Source organism: Ixodes scapularis, unplaced genomic scaffold (genome assembly GCF_016920785.2).
Source record: "Ixodes scapularis isolate PalLabHiFi unplaced genomic scaffold, ASM1692078v2 PGA_scaffold4__175_contigs__length_147842914, whole genome shotgun sequence".
Classification (NCBI taxonomy): Eukaryota; Metazoa; Arthropoda; class Arachnida; order Ixodida; family Ixodidae; genus Ixodes; species Ixodes scapularis.
Genome location: NW_024609879.1, coordinates 107,987,464 through 108,008,560, shown reverse-complemented (window position 1 = coordinate 108,008,560; position 21,097 = coordinate 107,987,464). Strand labels below are relative to the sequence as shown.

The following is a 21,097-nucleotide window of genomic DNA, read 5'->3' as shown; positions in this document are numbered from 1 at the left end:
CGCTAGACTAATCACCTGGAACTTCTGTCCCTCACATTTTAGAGCGCAGCTCTTAGGGGCCCGTTTCCGGCTTGAGCGGCGTCGCCGTCGGCGTCGGCGTCGCCGTCGGCGTCGGCGTCGGCGTCGGCGTCGGCGTAACCGCGCGGTGCATCATGGGAAATGTCCCATAATGCACCGCGCGAGCCCCCCACCAAGGTCACGTGACCTCGTGGGGGGTCACGTGACCCCCCGAAGTCACGTGACTCCCCTGAGGTCACGTGGCCCCCTCCTCGAGGTCACGTGACCCCCGCCGATGTCGCGTGACCCCCCGATGACGTCATCGTCACTGATGACGTCACCGGCATCCACATTGTCATCGTCATCATCACTGATGACGTCACCGGCATCCACATCGTCATCGTCATCATCACTGATGACGTCACCGGCATCCACATCGTCATCGTCATCATCACTGATGACGTCACCGGCATCCACATCGTCATCGTCATCATCACTGATGACGTCACCGGCATCCACATCGTCATCGTCATCATCACTGATGACGTCACCGGCATCCGCATCGTCATCGTCATCATCACTGATGACGTCACCGGCATCCACATCGTCATCGTCATCATCACTGATGACGTCACCGGCATCCACATCGTCATCGTCATCATCACTGATGACGTCACCGGCATCCACATCGTCATCGTCATCATCACTGATGACGTCACCGACATCCGCATTGTCATCGTCATCATCACTGATGACGTCATCAGTGACGTCACTGATGTCGTCACTGGCATCCGCATCGTCATCGTCATCATCACTGATGACGTCATCAGCGACGTCACTGATGACGTCACCGACATTCGCATCGTCATCATCACTGGTGAAGTCATCAGTGACGTCACTAATGACGTCATCGGTACCCGCATCGTCATCGTCACTGATGACGTCATCAGTGACGTCAGTGATGACATCATCGGCATTGGGGGTCACGTGACCCCCAAGGTAACGTGACCCCCCCCCCCTGGTTAGTTTAACCCCCCCCCCCCCAGTGCCCTTCCCTCCTCCTCCTCAAGAGCTGCGCTCTAATTCGGCGTTACAGGGAGTTGTAAGCGGCTTTCATTTTTTTTTTGTGTCGACTTTTGAATGTGCCGTCACCAGACGAGCCGTGTGAGTGTGCCCTTTTTTTGTCACACCGCTAGACACCTCATCTCGAATTTCTGTGCCTCAAATTGTTGTGTTGATTTTTTTTAATGTCACGTGACGAGACGGACAGATCAAGTTTAACTTTCTTTTTCTCCTGTCTCTGTGTGTTTGACATCAACGATTTTTTTATTAATGATTTATATTGATCAGTACTACTGAAGTGAACATTTAGTGTGGTCTTCTAAAGTTTTAGCTTTGTTGTTTTCTTCCTTGACCGATTATGTCATTAATTCTACCTAAAAGGGTTCAGTCACACAAGCTCTTGTCGGCTTTGACGAACCAGACTGGTTCGTCAAACGCAGGCTGAAGCCTGGTTCAGACAGTTGCGTTTGACTGCGTTTGACTGCGTTGCGGCTGCGAGAAACCAGGACATCCTTGCTGCTTATATCGCGTGGCAAGATGATTTCTTGAATAGGATTCCACGCTTCATACGAAGCACAGATGTGCCGGTGACTCGCTTTCGGTTCTCGACGCAACGCACTCAAACGCAAGTGTCTGAACCGGCCTTGAGAGTTGTGACATGCAGCAATGCAAAACACAGTTGGGACATTACGCAATGCAAAACGTCACGTTTGCATTGCTTAATGTCACAACTCAGACTGCGTTTTTTGGTCTAAACATATGTTTCGGCATCGTCGTTCGCTGAGCTGCCTCCGTAAGTTGCGGTGATTGGCTCTCCGAGTGTTGTGCGCGAAAGTAGAAGCACGGGATTTTTTTAGAGTGTACCTCGTCCTTGTACAAAACAAGCTCTGGAGTGCCTCAGGGATCTGTCTTGGGCCCGCTCATTTTCACAATTTTTGTAAATTATGTCTCTCGGGTTATATCAAACTCTTCATTTCTGTAGTACGCTAAAGCTTTGCAAAAAATATATCCACCTTAGAGGATTGCATCGCGCTTAAATATGACGCATATTCCTTCGGTCGTTGGTGTTTAGACAATGACAGTCCTTTTGAATCGTCCTAAAACAAAAGTAATGACATATTCTCGCAAGACCCACGATATATATTTTCCATATAGTTATCATGGTGAACTGCTGTCACGTGTAAGTGAACCGAGAGACCTTGGTGTTGTTTTTGATTCAACCACAAGATTTGACACTCACGGTACCAGAGTGGTTCAATCGGTCTTGCGCACGTTAGGTGTCGCGCCTCGCATAACGAAGGAGTTCAAAAGCCCTTCCGCTTTTTTCACTCTGTATTGTTCCTTAGTTGGATCCCAGCTAGAGTACGCCTCGGTTGTTTGGAACGGCATTTCCAAAACTAACAGTTTATCTGTCGAGCGAGTTTAAAAAAAATTTATTTCCATCTTTAAATATCGTTACCTTGAGAAAGGAGATCTTTGTTTGAACGTCGGGTGTATACTCGCAACTCGTAAACTTTTGGAGCCTGCAGCAGCGTCGGGCGAAGACAGATCTGTTGTTTTTGTTTTAGACCTTGCAACGCTTGGTCAATTCTCCCAGTCTTCTGTCCGAAGTGAGCCTTATAGTTGCACGTGTGCCTACACGGCTTCAATCATCTTTTGATATAGCTCGACATTTTAGCCACTTAAACACGATCCAAAGGTCGGCTGAGTGTTATAACCACTAATCTGATACAATTGATATTTTTAACTCATGCGGGAGCAAGTTTGGAAACGCTGTTCGAAACCTCCTCTTGCAAGAAAAGGGCTGACCAGTTGAAGGGTTGATGTTTGCAAGTACGACATACAAGTATTTGCTTTTCGCTCTCACACTTGGTGGTGTCTCTGTTTTGTGCTTTTGATTTCTCTTGTTGATTTGATTGTCCTTCGTACTTGTTACTATTTTTAATCTTAGACTGGTTACCCTTCTGCACTCGTGTGTGTGTGTTTGTATGTGTGTGTTTTTGCTTGTTTTTTTTGTGTGTCAGCACTAAGACCGATTGGTTGTTCCTGGACACTGGGCCGTAGCAACTGAGCGGCTCCGCTTGGCTTGACGGAATACAATGCGATAAGGGTCCCTTGACTTCGTTCCACCGGCTCCATTCCCCCAGTGGCCATTCTTCGAGGGAAGTTCTAGGAATGGAGGGATTACCGCCGCATCGGTGTCTGTGCAACGTTCCAGTGCGGTGTTCGTGACACGTTTGGACGCCAGCTGTCCTTTGGCGGACGTCAGAGAACATCTCGGACAATTCTTTGGCCCAAGGGAGTTTCGATGCACAAAGCTGAAGACACGCTATGGTGGGTACTCTTCCTTCCACGTCGCTGCTGTGGACGACGACATTGAGGCATTGTTCGACCCGAATATCTGGCCGGAGTGCTGCCTCTTCAGGGAATTCCAGGACCGGCTGACGGAAAGCCGCGTGTATGATAAGTGTGAGCGTATAGAGTGATCCCCCATCTTGCCTGCAAATGACTAGCACGCACATTTACTACCAGAATGTTCGCGGCCTTCGTACTAAGGCCAGTGGATTCTTTCGTAATGTTATGTGTACTGATTTTTCTATATTTTGTATCACGGAAACCTGGTTATGCTCAGAAATACTGTCTGAGGAGTATTTTTCGTCGAATGTTGTTGTGCATCGCAATGATCGAGATTTATCCCGCGGAAAGAAAACGGGACGCGGTGCCTTGATTGCTGTCGATAGGTCTTTGAAGTACAGCAGGTGCGCCGATCTTGAGACTTATTCTGAATTTGTGTGAGTAGAGCTGGAGTGTGATAATAGAGAAAGCGTTCCGATAGGTACCTTTTATTTTCCTCCGTACATCGAACTTACGAGCTTAATGATTGTCTCCTTGGAATTGAGGATATAGAAAATAAGCTGGGTGAAGGCAGACTATTAGTAATTGGCGATTTTAATGTATCAGGTGTAAGCTGGGAAACTCACATTGTTGTTTCAAGTAATTATTACGGTGCAAAGAAGGGCGATTATCTTGTTGACTTTGCCTCTTTCATGGGCCTGAATCAGTTTAGCAGGGTAAAAAATTGTAAAAGCGCTATCCTCGAGTTTTGTTTCTGAGACATTGATAACGTTTCTGTAACTGAGAGTGGATTTTCTTTGGTATCTACAGACACACATCATCCTGTACTTGAGGTGGCAATAACCTCGAATGTACCTGCCAGCCGTATACCGGCTGCTAGTCTTACTTATCTAGGAAAACTGCATAACTTTGCTGCTGGTGACTATGTGGGATTATATAACCACTTTTCTACGTTTGACTGGTACCATATCCTGCAATGATCTGACGTCAATTATCAGGTTCTTCAATTTACCATGGGAATGCAGGAGGGAATGGATCATTACATTGCTCTTAAGAAGCAGACCAATTCAAAATTGTTTTCCTGGTTTTCTCCGTATTAAAAAAGTTGCTGAAGAAAAAAAAATTCTCTCACAGCAAATAAAAAAAAAAAAAAAAAAAAAAAAAACTGGTAGTCTCAGGTGAGAGGCTGAGTTCATTGATTATTGACGCCTTTGTAAGCAACATCAGAGGATTGATTATAAGATATATGTAGAGTCAATGGACTCCGAACTGAGGAGAAATCTAATGCGTACAAATTTTGCGAAAACTTGCCCGTGGAAGCAGGAGCGGCGTGATGCAGACAAGTTTGGTGCAGCGCAAGTCCGCACTGTAGATCACATGACACCTTATATCGCACGTGAGCGTTCCCGACCACCGACGTTGGGTGTACAATGTGGGCAATATTGTACACCCAACGTCACAGGAACACTCACGTGCGATACAAGGCGTCATGTGATCTACCGTGCGGACTTGCGCTGCACAAAACTCGTCTGCACCACGTCGCTGCTGCTTCCACGGGCAAGTTTTCATTTTGTGGAAGGTGAAGCATAGTAAAGTGCACGTATGACGGGACAACATCCGGTTTGAGCCTCGCGCGCTTCGCCGAGAAGCCAGTGTCGGCTAACAGACGCAAGTCTCGTGTGTATCACTCCGGCAAGAAGGAATCTGAAAAGATCCCCATTCGGGGCGTTCGCGACAACTCCTTCTTGGGTTCGGATCGGTGAGCGGCGTCCGTTCAAAGTTTTCGGTGCTCACTGACGGTATGGAAATTGCGAAATAACTCTTGGGCAGTTCTGCGTATTGCGAGGGCAGTCAGCGACACTTATACACCGCGAGCCATTTCTGCTCCTTTTCCAAGCATCGCAAACACGCATATAGAACAAAGCTCTCTGAAAAAAAAAAAAAAAAAAGAACAAGACGGTTTTTTTATTTTTAAGTTTCCTTCCCAATCTCAAGGTTTAAACATCGTAATTAAACTAGAAGACTGCACGACGCACGTCTCCGAGTTGCAGATCACGCGACTCTGCTGCTCGCGTCACCCCCAGGCTTTGCCAGGAAAAGAAAATACGAAGAAAAAACTGCTCCCCAAATTCTAGACGTCTCCAAAAAGAGAAGCACAGCGTTGGCTATGCCGCACGTCAACCGCTGAATTAGCAGCCTTTTTTTTTTTTAAGCGATAGCTTTACGGGCGACACTTTGCAGAGATTTTGACCTCGTCCGTTGTCGTCCGTTTCTAGGCGAATGTTTCGCCTAGAAAAAAAGACGATAGCAGTAGTACGGTCGCGCAATGCGGGTGGAATGGTGCCTGCAGTGACGACGGAGGTGCGACGGGGTTCATTCTCGTAGCCGTCGTGGTTGGCGTCGTGGGGGTGCCACTGACGACCGCCACCAGTGCTCGCTGATCCGCGAAGTAAGTGGGTAAGCGCGGTGGAAGTTTCTAAAACCATCCAACATTACGCGTAGCACTCTGGATACTTCCAAAGTGGGGTTTTCGCGTAACATGAGGAATTTTTGAAAACAAGTCTTTTAAGCAGACGACACGAAGATTCTCCCTTCGCCACGCCATTCCTGACGGGATGCCTGGATTGCCCTCTTCTCTCTCTTCGCGCGGCACGGCCGACGGGAAGACCCGACTTTCCCCTCCTCGCGCCAAGAGGAGAGAAAAAAAGTTGTTCTCCTCTTCGCGCTCGCGGCGACGACGCCCACGAGGTCGAAATTTCTGCAATGCAAAGTGTCGCCACTACGTCGCTGTTGCTACTGCGTCAGTCGAACTTCCTTACGTAGTAGTCAACGAAAACGTCGTCCCTTCGCAAGCCGTAGCTGAGCGTTGTTGTCTGGTCCGAGCTGCCCGGACTCCCCGAGCGCCGCAGACGAGAGCAACGCGATAGTTCTCCCTGTCGTCTGCTTCGCAGACTTTGGAAACATGTTTTAAAACATAGCTCGCGCTACGAAACAACGCGATTTTACTGTACCCGGTGACTACACATAATTTTCAATGGCCAAGGCACCTTCCAGTTCGTTCGACTTTAGTGTAGGAGGTACAGGGTGTCCCCGAAAAAAAACTCTACACGTTTTCTTTTTTTACTGCAAAAATAAACTACATATCGCCGAACGCTCATTCTCCGCCAAAGGGTGGCGCTAGAGGTCCGAACGAGATGCCAAAGTTTTAGCCCAAACCAATATCTTATTCAAAAGCAACAAGTGATTTTCTAAAATTTTCAACAGGAAAATAGCGGCCGACAAAACTCTCGAAATCTATGGCGCAAAAAAAAAAAAAAAAAATAAAAAAAATAAAAAAAAAACATTAACAACAACAACATGTAAATTGTTTTTCGGGGTACTTTGTGTATTGCGCAAACGCGAAGCGAAACACGTGCTCCGCCCGAAACTCGGCGCCTGCAAGGTCGCTTTTCCGCATGAAGTTGAATCCAGCTCGGCACATGTGACCGCTTTTCCGACAATACGGAGGTGGCGGCGAAAGGAAAATGAACGCAATATCCTGGCTCTGGTCCATTGCCTGCGTGTTTTTTGTATAGACCTTTTTCACAAGGGCGCCGCCATCTTGAATTGTCGTCACTTCCAGTATGGGCGAAAACATTGTTTTGCCATCGCCACGCCAATAGAATGCATTTAGGACAAAAACGTAACCGTCCCCCATTCTGGTTTTGCCCCCCCTCTATTTTTTTTACTATTTGGAGGTTGAAACGTTTTGGTATTTTTTCGCCGCCCATACCGGATATGCTTACTTGGCGGTCGGGGGCGAAAGTAAGCGGAAAAGATCGATAGGGCAGGAGGTCAGTGATCTAAATCACTGGCTTTCCGCCATCGAAAAAAAAAAAAAAAAAAAAATATATATATATATATATATATATATATATGGAACAATATCAAAGTCGGTTGAATAGCGTTTCCTGACAGGTCTTAGAAAGTTTGGCAAGGCAGCTAGAAGACCAGAAGGGTTTGGCAGAGCCTTTTTATACTGGGCTTTGGAGCAGCTTAGCGTAGTTATTATACGGCGTAACTATAAACAGCTTATGCCTTCTTATATGTAAGTACCTAGCTCATTTTCTGCACCGGGGGTCTGGAGGTAATTGCTTTGCTAATAGGATCTTGTTCACGGGAAAATAGAGCAATTCTAACGACCTTCGCGGTGGAGCCATCCTAAGCCAGGCTTAAAGACTCCCCGCTTCACCGGAACGAGCAACGTAAGATGCAACTCAGATTCGTAACCTCAGCAACCTTAGCAAAAAAACAAAAGTAGTTCGCTTCTTTGCGGAGCTCTCCAAATGTCTTTCTTTATGTGGCGAACCTAGGAACCTGCATAAGCATTAACGGGCAGCTCCGCTTCATTTTTGGTAGTGAGAAAACAATGCAGTTCTGTTTAGTATCATCGAGAACGACCGTATAGTCAAATATCAAATGATACCGCGTTCACGTTTATTAAATTGGTCAACAAAGTCTGTGGTGCTCCGAGTAAAAGGTCGTATTTTTCGCCCACAATGTGCGAAGAAACGAAAGTGACAGGTGTAGTACGGTCGTGCAGTGCGGGTGGAAAGGTGCCGCCGCTTACCTGAGAACGCAGGTGCGACGTAGTTACGGTAATTCTCATAGCCGTTGTGGTTGGCATGGTGGATGCCACTGACGACCGTTCCCAGTGCTCGGTGATCCGTAAAGTAAGTGGGTAAGTGCGGTAGAAGCTTTTAAAACCGTCCAACATTACGCGTAGCAATTGGATGCTACCAAAGTGAGATATCGCATAACGCGAGTAATGTTTGAAAACAAGTGTTTGAAGCAGACGACTCGGAAGACTCTCTTTTCGTCGCATCGTTACTGGCGGGATACCGGGCTCTCCTCTCTTCTCTCTCCGCACTTCGCGGCTGACGGAAAAATCCAACTTCCCAGTCGTCACGCCAAGAGCGGAGAGAGAGAAAAAAAGTTTTTTTTTTTCCCTCTTCGCGCGCGCGGTGACGACAACGGACGATCTCTACACTCGGCAATGTGTCGCCTGAAAAGCTAGCGCTTTGAAACCCTCGTTCTCTCCGCTCTTGGCGCGAAGCCAGGGAGATCGGGTTTGGTCGTCGGCCGCGCAGCGCCGAGAGAGAAGAGCGGGGAGCCCCGGAATCGTAGCGATGCGACGAAGGGAGAGTCTTTCTGTCGTCTGCTTGAAAAACTTGTTTTCAAACAGTACTCGCGTTATGCGACTAATGTTGCACCGCGTAATGTTGGATGGTTTTAGAAACTTCTACCGCACTTACCCACTTATTTCGTGGATCACCAAGCACGGATGGTGGTCGTCAGTGGCATTCACGACGCCAACCACGACGGCTACGAGAATTAACCCCGTCGCACCTCCTTCCCCAGGTGCGTGACGGCTTCATTCCACCCACATTGCGCGACAGTGCTACAGTTAACACTTTCGTTGCTTCGCATATTAAGGGCGAAAAATACGACTTTTCTTCACCTCGGGCAGATGGCGCCACTAAAACTGAATATAGTAGAACTTCGTCGATGATATGAGGTTTTTGACGCATATACTCATATTGAATCGACCCCATTTATAAAATAGAGCTTTAGATTGAGCACATAATGACTCATCTTGCCAACATGTTACATTGCACCCAGGTGTGCGTCACGCCTGAATTCCCATGGCCGCACCCCGCGACGGCAAATTACGAAATTTCCCCGTTCTTTTGTTTCGCTGTTACGGAACGGAATGGCGATATTTCAAAGTAAAGAGGCGGTTTCTCTATTCTTTTTAATTATATAAACAATGTAAAAATATAAAACAGAAAATTTATTGGAAGTTTCAATTGCTGCATCACTCCTTTAAGAAAGACCTTGCACAAGACTATGCACTTTAGATCGGGACGACCCAAAACGTCCATAGGCTGCAGTAGTTGACTTTCTTTTACTGTTTCGATTTCTCAGGATTATGGTATCAACATTCTAATACCCGAGATGATCGCTTCCTTAACAAAGACCTTGCACAAGACCATTCTTGTGCCACGTTCCAATCCAAAGCCTTCATTGACTACAGTAGCTGTCTTTCTTTTACTGTTTCGATTTCTGAGGATTATGGTCTCAACATTCTAATACCCGAGATGATGGCCAAACAGGACAAAACATAACGTCTCGCTTGTGACCTTTTTGTGCTTAACCCCCGGCAAGCTTGACTAAGCGGCTTATTTTTAACCAAGAGGTAATCTTTTTATTTTTGCGATTTTCAGGCGATTATTTTAGTCTTTAAATTTATTATCTATGAAACGAGGAAAGATATCAAAGTTTTGGGTTGCGTCTTTTTGTTCTTTTATTCTAAATAATGCGTCTGTTTACTCGAAATAATGTGGACTTTTAGCAAACCGTTACCGTGTTCTGCGTGCCGGAGCCTTTGAAGCATGCTTTTACGCTCGGGCCCCGCGGTTGGTGTCACCCGTGCGCTACGGTAGTGCGGTACGCGGGGCACGGCAACGGTTTGCTAAGAGTCCCTAATACGTTTGTCTACTCGAAATAATGCGTCATTGCCATTACGTCATCGCCATCTGTACATATTCATGACTCTGTTCAACCTTGTATTGTGCGGAGTCGCAGACCTCTACGGTATGGGCCATCGCCCTTTCTGCGGCGTCGCAGCTGTCCTAAGCCGGAATAAATATTATTATATTATTATCATCAATCATGTAGGGCAACTTAGAATACGTTAGCATGGTGTGAATATTTGATCATCGCGTTATTTTTTACTTAGAGGTTTAGATTTCAATCCCTGGGAGCCGGAACCTCCTCCGGATGACGTCACCAGCCAAGAAGAGGGGGGGGGGGGGGGGGCTACTTAGACCTAAACGGTGCTCGTCCTATTTACTTGTCTGTTGTCCTTCAGCTTTCCGGTCGCACCTAAGGTATATGACTTCTTACAATGAGACTAGTCACTGCATATGCTCTAGCTCTGCAAGCCGAGCTTATACAGTTATCGAGGCGAGACTAGACTTCCTAGATAGGCTCCCCGTAGGAGAGCCAGAGTTGCGCGTTTGTTTTCCACAGGCCACTGGGCAGCTATTCGCCGAATCCAATTACGTGCCACAAACAAAAGTCCAATGCTGCGCAGGAAGGCCTCTACTACAGTCGCTCCACAGCTCCGTTAGCCGCTAGCCGCTACTAGCCATTAGCCAACTGTGATTACGTTCTTTGTTTTTGCATGAGGTCATATATCATCCTTTCATAGGCGGTATATCATTCATGTATCATTGACCCGAGCACTGCGACGACGACGGAGACAAGCGGTAGTTCACCCCCTCCCTTCCTCCCCCCCCCCCCCCCCCCCCCCCCCAGGTCTTACCCGATTCCGGCCCATTTGGGTGCGTTTTCTTGTATGCTCTCAACCAAAAACGTGGACATCACGCGTGTGGTATTGAGGCTGACGGGGAATACTCGCGAAACCGCGGCAACGTGAGTGTACCACGGCATGCGATCTCGAAGGGACTAGGCCTATCGACTCGGCCTATCGTTCACATGTGGCTCCTGCACACGTAAGGAGTGACTTTCTTGCATAACCCTGGATTTCAAGATGCATGAAAGCGCAACCCCGCGCCCTCTACAGAAACTTATATGGCGCCATCTATTGGGTAGGCCTGGCTGACTGACTTCCTTCGCGCGTATACTACTTCCTGGATTAGACAGAAGCGTAGGCGTAGACTACGGGGGGGGGGGGGCATCGGGGCTTGTGTTTTCCCTGCTGAAATCCGAGGGGGGGGGGGGGGGGGCAGAGCCCTCCCCCGGGCCCGGGCCATGATCCTTACCGAGTCGTTATTTACGTGCCATGTAACGAGCTTCTAGTGGTGGGATGTAAACAAAATAACGCCCACTTTGCCTTTATTGACAAACTACCTGGGAAATTGAATACCAGCGTGCCTTTCGTTAGCTTCAATCTCCAGTTCTAGCAAGAAGTTAAAGCGCAGCCCCCCCCGGGAAAATGAAAAGTCTACACCACTGGACAGAAGGTTTTGGAGTCTTTGCGAGATCGAATAAGCGTGTTATTTATGAGATATTTTCAAGTGTAACTTGTACGTTAAAATATAATGAGAGTTACTTTACGTTCATGCTAAAAGAATGATGTGTGAAAGATTAAAAAAAATATATAAGTAGATAGGAAGCGTTCCAGGGCTCCACGATAGACAGCGTCAGATTATATTTCGTTCACTTCAGGGTGCTTTACGATTCACTAGGCCCCAGGCTTAGTCACGAACTCAGTTTGAGTCAGCTCGTTCCAAAAGGAAATAGCCGCAAGATCACCGCCACCACCATCATCATCATCGTCATTATCACCATCACCACCACCACCACCACCACCACCACCACCACCGCCACCACCATCATCATCACCATAATCATCATCATTCTGCTTAGAAAGCCTAGAATTAAGACGGGGAGCAACCCAAACGCAAATGTGCGGACCTGCCTTTATTTGCAGTATTCTTTTGAATGATATTAATTAGACTGCGGGCTACCGCAAATGTTCATGGCCTGACCCGGGGAAGTTTCCTGGGGTAGCAACGAAGCAGAAGGAGTCTTGTGTGGCCACCAGAAGCAAAAGCCGGCGAGTTTACCGCGGAGTTCAGCTTTTCTTGACGTGTGGCTCGTCACTTCGGCAATTAGTCTAACGACGAGGCGGCGCGTGTTGACAACGACGTTAAAGTACAGGGTGATTCAAGGAGAGGCCAGGCTCTTTAAATCTACCGCAAAATTCGGTTTCTTAACCTAGCGCGCTACGACTTTGTGCAGCGTTGCCCACAGATGGTGCATTTTTTTTTTTTGTAAAATTTGCAAAGAGCCAACTTACCTGAGGAAAAAGTAAAGAAAGAAAAAGGCTTAGCTCCTATGAAAAAGCAGCGAAGCCACCGGTTTTCAAACAACTCGGCGCCGTTTCGCACGGGAGACAAGACATGGCGCAAGCGGTCGCGACGCCAATTGCTGCCAACGAACGAGCATACGACGCCGAGAGCCGGCGTCTTTAGCAGACAAGGAACTGCAGTTCCTTGTTGTTATCGCGCCTGTTTTTGTTTCCGCGACTGTCGCCGCCTGCGGAACGCGCGCCGCTTTTGAGTCGGAAAGATTGTCTGCTAAAGACGCCGGCTCTCGGCGCCGTATGTTCGTTCGTTGGCGGCGTTCGTTGCGCCATCTCTTGTCTCCTGTGAGAAGCGGCGCCGTGTCGCTTGAAGACCGGTGGCGTCGCTGCGTTTCAACAGGAGCTAAGCCTTTTTCTTTCTTTACTTTTTCCTCCGCTAAGTTCGCTCTTTGCAAATTTTACAAAAAAAAAAAAAAAGTATGCACCATTTGTGGGCAACGCTGCACAAAATCGTAGCGCGATAGGTTAAAAACCGAATTTTGTGGTCGATTTAAACAGCCTGGCCTCTCCTTGAATCGCCCTGTACAGTTAGGCTGTTGTCGGCTCGCAGTAGTGTATATCTGGTGTTGGTTACTGCGTCGAGCTCCGTAAACATCCGCCACGATAAACAAGCCTGGAGGCGTATCCAATTATGTTGATCTCATAATGCTTAGGGACTACTGTATACGAATAGAAACTGAGAAATAGAGAGATAGAGAAGATGAAAGCGCGCGGGGACGTCGAAGGGCCAAGCTCGGTGCTTTATTGTCTTCCCGTGCGCTTTCATCTCCCCTCTCTCTCAGTTTCCATCCGTACTGGGAACTCAAACCACGGAGAGCGTTTGCAATTTAACGGCGCAGGCCTTCTGCGTAGATAGGATGCATGTGCTCATATATGAGTGACCGCGTGGGGAGGAGGAATTCGAGCGGAGACGTTGAGCAAACGTTGGAGACACTTCCAGACGATAAACGCTCTCGGCTCCTCCTATACTTTGTTTCATCCTACGATGGACTAAAGGCGAAAGCCACGGGCAGCCAGGTCCAATCACGTTCCACGCTATTCCATGAAACGCTTAACATTGATCAGGGGTGAACGAATAATGCTCGAATCCAAAAGCGACACATCATTTCTATAACTTCGACGCTGCGAAGAGCCAATATGTCGTGACTTTCTTTGCGATGTAAAATTGTTGAGTCGCTCAGTGCTCTTCGATTCGAACCACTGTCAACCCGTCCCCTCATCAGTGATCCTAGATGCGGCACCGATACGTGCATCGAAGCGAAATACCGAACAATTTCTAAGTTGCTCGTGATTGGATCTGGCGATCCGTAGCTTTGCTTTTAGTCCATCATAGGGTGAGACGAAGTATAGCAGCTTGTATTGCAAACCTGGCACCACATGACCTCGATCAAGCAGCTGGAAACACTCTGTAATATAGGCGCACTAAGGATATGGATGGATGGGTGAATGAGGCGGAACCCAGAGCCGTATGGACCTTTGTCCGGAAGTGCTCTTTTTAGCCTCGACCGCAAGGAGCGAAAGCGAACAATAATCTCGATCCCAAACGCTCACGGGGAGGGGGGGCTGCGTCGGCCTGCGCCGCCGGTTCCCGTTGAGGGCTTCTTCGCTGGTGTGCCGACTGCCGTTTCGCCGGCATCGGTCCTGTTTACCGCGGTATGTGAGTATAGTGCCCGTAATGTGAGAGCCGTGTGTCCATACGCCACTTTGCCGCTGTTGGTTTCCATCTAGCCGAGCCAGAAAACATCTCGCGACGAGTTGACCGCGCCGCGAGTGACGAAGAAGAAGCAAACATGGCGACGGTTTGTGCGATTGCTTTGGTGGCTCCGGTGTTGAGTGTCTTCAACGTCCTCGTGAGAAGGTTCCCCTGCCCTTCGAAGTTATTGCAAGCACCACGAAAGATGTGGAATCGTCGTCTCAACTACAAATAAGCAGGCCTTCACGAGCAACAACGGTGCCGAGCAGGCGCTCGGCACAGTTGTGTTGGTTGTGTCGTCAGATGTTCAACAACGCCGAGGTATTTTCATTTATCATTTGGAATGGCTTCAAGAGTGAGAAATTAATCTATTTCGCGGATTGTTAACGCCGAGGCGAGTGCCCTCCGTTGCAGTGCCGTCGTCGCGCAAAGTGCAGAGAAAACCGGGTGGCGATGGCGGCGGTGCTCTTTGATCTTACGCCGTCGGGTTCATGAAGTCCGGAGTAAACGTACGTACGTGCGTCTGCTGGATCGGTGTTTTGGACTTCCTCAAAACTCTTTCTCACGCGCATTTTCCTTGTGAAGCTTAGTAGCTCATTACACCTCATCGTCGACTGCGCTCATTTGACTACGACGGACGAGCCTGCGTGATGTGAATTTCACTGCCTAAGATCCTTGGTGTGCTGTAACGAGGGCTAATAAAATATCACCGCGAACTTCTGAACAAACGAGTCGAAGTTTCGTCTGCTATCATAACTGATCGCCTGTCACAATATTAATCAGTAGCGTTCCTAGACTCCGCCCCCACAGGCACTGTGCTTCGTTGCCCGATAGTAAGTGTCTCCTGGTACCTCGTAGAATTCCAGCTCCCACTTCAAGTAAGTACCATCCTTTAGAACTGGCAATTAATAGTTTCGAACCCAGACGCTCAGAGTGTGTGTTTCTGGGAGGACGCGTGCTAACATACTCGGAGCCCTCGTTTTCGCCGCTTCGCGGCGGCAGACAAGGCGCCACATTACAAAAGAAAGCTAATCCGAGCTGTCTATGTAACTAGACCCATTCGCTAGTCATTCGATGAAACGTCGTGGTCTCGTTTTCATTCGCTAAAACGGCGTTCGATTAAGTGAACGCCTCCCACTTATTTCGGCTCGGGAGAGCCGCGCTGCCGCAGAAAGGCAAGCAGATCGCGAATATCGGTCTCAGACGTGCCACGAATGTAATGTCGTATACAAGAAGCCAACAATCAAGTATTTGAAAGCTACAAGAAAGCGGTAGCGAAATATTTACGCAATGAGCCCGGACTGAAACGCATATGTCAAGGGTCAGCAGACACCGAGAAAATTTAAGACAAGAAAGGTTTTCTCTTGTTTTCTTGATCGAGATGAGTTCTCGAATGTTCACGACATCTTATCTGTTGAAGAACGGGTCACGGAGGCTTCTGGTGAAGACATCGTTCACGATGTGCCGGTGCATTCGGACAGCCTACCGCATCCAACTCCCCAAAGCAACGCCGCCAACGCAGCCCCCCCTCCTGCCTGCCAGTTCTCTCCGTTTGGTGGCGCGAGCGTAGATAAACATGGCGGCGCCCTGGAATTGGCGCGGACGCTGGTCTATATGTAGAGAGTTTCGTCAATGGGAGGCGCGGGCAGAGCCAGGGCGTGCGGCAGACTCGGAAAGAGGGCTTGGCATGCTCTCTTGACCAACCAGAAGCCGAAAAGAATCCCCTAGCGGTGGTAGCGAGTAACAGTTCTGATCAAAGGTCTATGTTCGTAAATGGTTTTAATAAGGGCGTAAGAGTGAAGTGTAGTAACTCTTTGTTGTTGAAAATAGGGTGCACGTGATGCTTCGATCATGATCATGCAGAAAGATGTAAGAAACGAACGCGCCGCTTTACTGTGTTTTGCTCAGACAGAGTGTGACCGCTCGGACGGCAGATTCTCGGCCCTCGGCGCTTAACGTACGGATTATGTCGATCGTTTCGCTAGTCGCACTCTTCCACCATCATTTTGGATGAGCGCGATTGAAAATCGGGTGTACCATATTTTCAGTCACTGAGAGTTACTCTAATGCAGTTATCAGATTTGTTTCTCGCGACCACCGCCAGGGTATTATTTCCGGCTTCTGGTTGGTCACATTCGAATTTCTGAAGACGCCCTGGAACACACCCAGCCCGGTTTCAGCCAATGGCGCCTCCTCATTTGTCTCCTATACTTCCCAACGAATGGCCAAACTGTCTACATATACGGCTCTGGTGGAACCCTTTGAATCGGGCGGCGACTTGCGCCACCTAGCCAATGTAGACAAGATCGAACCGTAGCGCCCCTATGGGCTAAATTGAGAACTAAACGAACGGAGTCAAAAACAACATAAATTATTTGATTCAGTTCTTTTTCGGGGGGGGGGGGGGGGGGGGGGGGGGGGCGCAGCGCTTGGGTGATGTGACCGAACGTTCCGTCAGCGCCCGGATGTGGGTTCGTTTCCAATAAGTAAAGCGCCTGCCGAGCGTACGAGCCCCAGCCGAACGCTTACGCTGCACACATGTCCAGTCTGTTAGGCTAAGCGCACCCAAAAAAAGTTTCGATTCGGACGCGCAGTCGCAGCAGGACTCAGGGCAACAAACACGTGCTTGAAAGCGGAGCTCCTACGACGTTCTCCACCCGGTGACATCCTCAGCGTTCGTGCTTCCGGCACGGCGTCGTCCACTACACCTCCACTTCCTGCTGGTCGCTCAAGATGTCGGGCTGCGAAACTCGCCTGTTCGACACCTCTTCCATGTTCGCAGCAATCTTATGATGGAGCAGACATCCGCGTTGCCACAGCAATACCAAGGAAACGCTGTTCTTCGACCCCTATTTAAGTGGCGGCGCCCTTTAATTGAGATTTCCTATCGTCCGAAAGACTCAAGACACTGCACAAACATCATACAAAGACACGGTGTTCGCCGCAAACATGATGCCATAATTATCTGCAGACAGGCGCGTATGTATGTCGCCTTCAAACATGTTTGCAGACAATATTTCTATGACCTATCTTACAGGACCGTCATACAGGGAAAAAACACGATCGGGCAGTGTCTGCAGGCTGTTTTTATGTAACATATTGGCAGCGTGAGCGCGTTTTTACTATGTTCGGCATGCGGACGCTATGCCTGGTGCCCATTACGACCTCCTTATCCCAGACGCATTCTGTGCTAACAGGCAACACCACGGCCTCACCTTGACGCCCTGCTTGTCCAGCCAGACGAAGGTCAGGATGAACAGGTACCCGAAGTCGGACAGCGCCAGGGTTCCCAGGTAGAAGCTGGACGCCCGGACCTTGAGCCTGGTGAAGAGGAAGGTGACGAAGGACAGGCCGTTCCCGATGAGTCCAAGCACGATCAGGAACGGGATGAAGAAGGCGTGCAGGTAGCTCAGGACGTTCAAGGCCGCCTGGAAGTTGTCCGACGGACCACCGTCGGACAACGAAGGCTCGTGCTGGGGACCCGCCTCGAAGACTGGATGCTGCCCGTCGGGCCATGGCCCGTGGTAGTCCACCGTCAGGTTCAGGGGACCGAGTGGCGAGAAGACGTTTCGTCCGGTCATGGTGGTGAGCCGCTTGGGCCGGCGGGCCTCTGGAGACGCTCGAACCTGCCTCCAGACAAGAAATCGTAGTTACGTTATTTTCGTCCGCGTGCTATAAAGCCGCCGTCACACTACTAATACATCATACGAAAGGTGGTTGGCAGACATGATCGAAGCATACGTATATTTATGAAGCCAACTTGCTTCGAACATAATTGAAGACTGACTGCAAATAATTCTTATTGCATGTCCGCAGTCATCACCCTGTCTTTTGTATGATGTATGGGCAATGAAAGTGCGGCTTAATGTTTCAAAGGGGAAGATTTAAGCAGTGTGGCTTATCCACAGGTACGCATTGTTCACACGGGTTAGTTTTTTTTCTCTTCTAGATCGTTCATTATGACGAGACCTGAGGTGCTTGAAGAATGACGAAGTACGTTAAACATGATGTATCTATAATGCAACCTTATTTCTGAGCTAATTAAGCGGGCATTTGTCATAGTGCGCTGTGTATAAGATTTTTTTTAAGCGTGCGGCTTAGATGCATCAGGTGCGTACTGCTAGAAAAACGCAGAGTTCGCAATAGTGTCGTTTTGGCTAAGTGTTGGTGATGATGTGTGTAATAAGGTAGCAAGCAGAAATAGACGGCGAGAAGTGCACACGGGGAACAGCAACATTAATAACAACAACGCGAAAGAGTCTTTGGTGATAAGTTGGCCGGACAGCCATCTGCTGGCAGCCAGGGCTGGGTTCTTTGGGAAGCCAGCGGCCCAAGCTGGGACTGGGCTGTAAGGTCACAGGCTTCCCAGACAACAGGAGCGGGGCTTCAGAAACCGTGATTCCCAGAAGGCAAGTTGCTGACAGTACAGGAAAAACCTGCTATTGGTTTCAGCACTGAGAGAGTATACCAAGAACCCCCGCGTCCCGACGCTGGCCCACAGTCCAGTTTCAACCCGTGCCCAGTTTTGACGCAACTTGAGATGGTCTTTGAAGATCGCAATGACACAGCCACCACTGGTTGAAGAGCTGTCCACATGAACACGATTCCCTCCGAACTTTTGTCGTACAGGAGTTTGAGCTTGGTAGGCGCGCGCAAAGCAGATAGCGCCGACGCGAATCTGGGTGTGAGCTTTGTATGCACTGCTATATACGTGCACTCGTGCACGACTACACAGAAAACGAGTCGTGTAGTGTGTGAACACCCGCTAAGACAGTCTGTTGGTTTCCTTTGTCACTTTTGTGTGCTTCTCATTCCCCCTGTTGCGTTTTCGTATACTTTTCGCGATCTTGCTTTCTACCATCACTGGCTTCGCTCTTCACACTGAACGGACAGAAGGAAATGGGATTCTACATTCCGGTCGCCTTTGTTTTAACTGTTTTGTCTTCTAGTTTATTTATTTGTTCCATAATTAGTTTTTTTTAAAATATAAATTACCGAAGTTCATGCAGGTATTATATATATTTAATTCACATTTTCCATCGTTGGTTCGGTCTTGAACTTTAGGAATGTATCTTAGAATTCCAATTTAAGTCATGTTGAAAAGTACCAAGAGATTGAAAAAAAGCTCTTTGGTTTCGACTCTTTAATGAGTTCAGGACAGAAAAAGTACAAAACAAAGTTCTCGGGGAGTTCGTTTTGGTATTTTCTGTTTTATCGTTCTGAACTATAGAATCAATAATATATTTAAAATAAAACCACTTTTAATTTCCAGAGTTGCCCATTATCCCCTGCATCTGTGTAAAAAGGGCGAACTTTGAATATCTTAGGATTTTACTGGAATTTCGCCAGTCGAAAGAACTGCCTTCATTTGCATCGCATGTATTGCGTATCGTGGAAACCTACCGAGTCCGCTCGGTTACACAGATTAAAGCTAGAGATTTGAACAAAAAAAAAATGAGAAGGTACAGGGCTCCCTAAACCTGAAGGGATAGTGAACCAAGGAATTTAGTGTCCATAATAAGTGGCGCGCGTTCTTTCCACGAGCCAGCAGCCGCCGGTGTACGCGAGCACACACAACAAAAATGATGTCAAGGACCTCCATTCGCGGTTAAGATGACAGTGAAATGTATAGGCTTTGGGGCAAAGGAGAATAAAGACAAGTTTTTCATCTACACAGTGGTATCTGGTGTAGAAAGGTAAGCGATTTATTGGTGTAACAAGCACGTAGCTTCTACTTGTAGAGATGAACTGCTGGTATTTATTCTCCTTTGGGCCGAAGCCCATGCATTTCCCTGTCCTCTTAAGCGCGAATGGAGGTCTTTGACGTTATTTTCGTTGCGTGTGCTCGCGCACACCGGTGGCTCCTGGCTCGTAAAAAGAACGTGCGCCACTTATTATGGACACTAAATTCTTTGGTTCAGTATCCCTTTAACGCCGCCACTGGGTTCCCAAACATTGAGCTCATGTCGACTGTTAAATTTGTCACCAAAACGTTCGGGATGCCTTCTCAGGATGGGATAGAAATCAGGAACCCGAACATTCTTCAAATAGTTCAATCGGCCGCCGCAAGGACTGTCAGAAACGGCAAATTCTGTGGCGGTGTTAAGTTTGAGGTGCACTGTACATTCAAGGGGGTGTGCAACGATATTTGCTTGGAATGTTTTTAACTTTACACGAGCTTACTGGCTCTAGTGGGACCCAAATATACTCGCACGCAACGCCGCTGACAAAGATATTCCTTAGTTGCGGTGCAATTTCAAGGACAAAAACGAGCTTTTTTTCCCCTCCTTTGCAAATCTCGATGACGTATCCGCGACTCCAATTCACTATGGTGGCGCCACGCTTTTTTCAAAATGGCGGGTATAGTGAGGGTCGGAGATGCTTGCCGCTGCTGAGCCCGTCTAGTGTGTTGGCTTCAATGAGCGACACAAATCATTTCTGGTAATACGAGGAAGCTAGGGTGTTATGAGCGCTGATCACTGCTTTATCCAAAAAAAAAAAAAAAAAAAAAAAAAGAAAAGAAAAAGACAGTGTTTAGCATAATATTTACGCCAGGAGGCACGTTTTAATTCTGAAGCGAAACCGAAACTAACCTCTATTTTGGATTGAATCTCTCGATATGTAATCTTAATTTCTGATTCTTTCATAACTGAATACATGTCTCACATCGTAATTATTTAGTTAACCAAGTTTTTCGCGGAAACTTTATTTTGTGACGTACGTGTTCCACCGTGGAACTTCAAAATATTTTGTAGATTTCAGTGTCCCTTTATTGACAGGGTCTTTAATACACCTTAGAGGTAAGATAGAATATTGTATTAGTTGAAAAAACTGTGCTGATATTTTTGCGTTGCCTCTGCCTTTTCTTGTTCGGATAGCTGTTATGTGAAAGAGTGAGCTGCGGGCATTTTCATGGGTTTTGTGGTATTTAGATGATTAATTGCTTTAAAATTATTATCTATCACGAGAATAACAGAATAAATCCAATTTTTGCAATATGTTCACAAAACGTATAAATTAATAAACACTGTTCTCACTACAACAGCCCCAAGACG

General features: G+C 47.9%; 1 protein-coding gene across 2 annotated transcripts in view; it reads right to left on the bottom strand.

Moving 5' to 3' along the window:
• LOC8035961 (pyrokinin-1 receptor) overlaps positions 1-17,729 on the bottom strand; it is a 36,083-nt gene extending 18,354 nt beyond the window's left edge. For both annotated transcript variants that reach the window (XR_006078243.1, XM_042293246.1), the window contains exon 1: positions 17,258-17,729. Coding sequence is in view for 1 of the 2 variants with exons in the window: in XM_042293246.1 (XP_042149180.1) it covers positions 17,258-17,623 (366 nt within the window). In the remaining variant the exon portion in view is untranslated. The remainder of the gene's footprint in view (positions 1-17,257) is intronic.
• Positions 17,730-21,097: the final 3,368 nt, after the last annotated feature.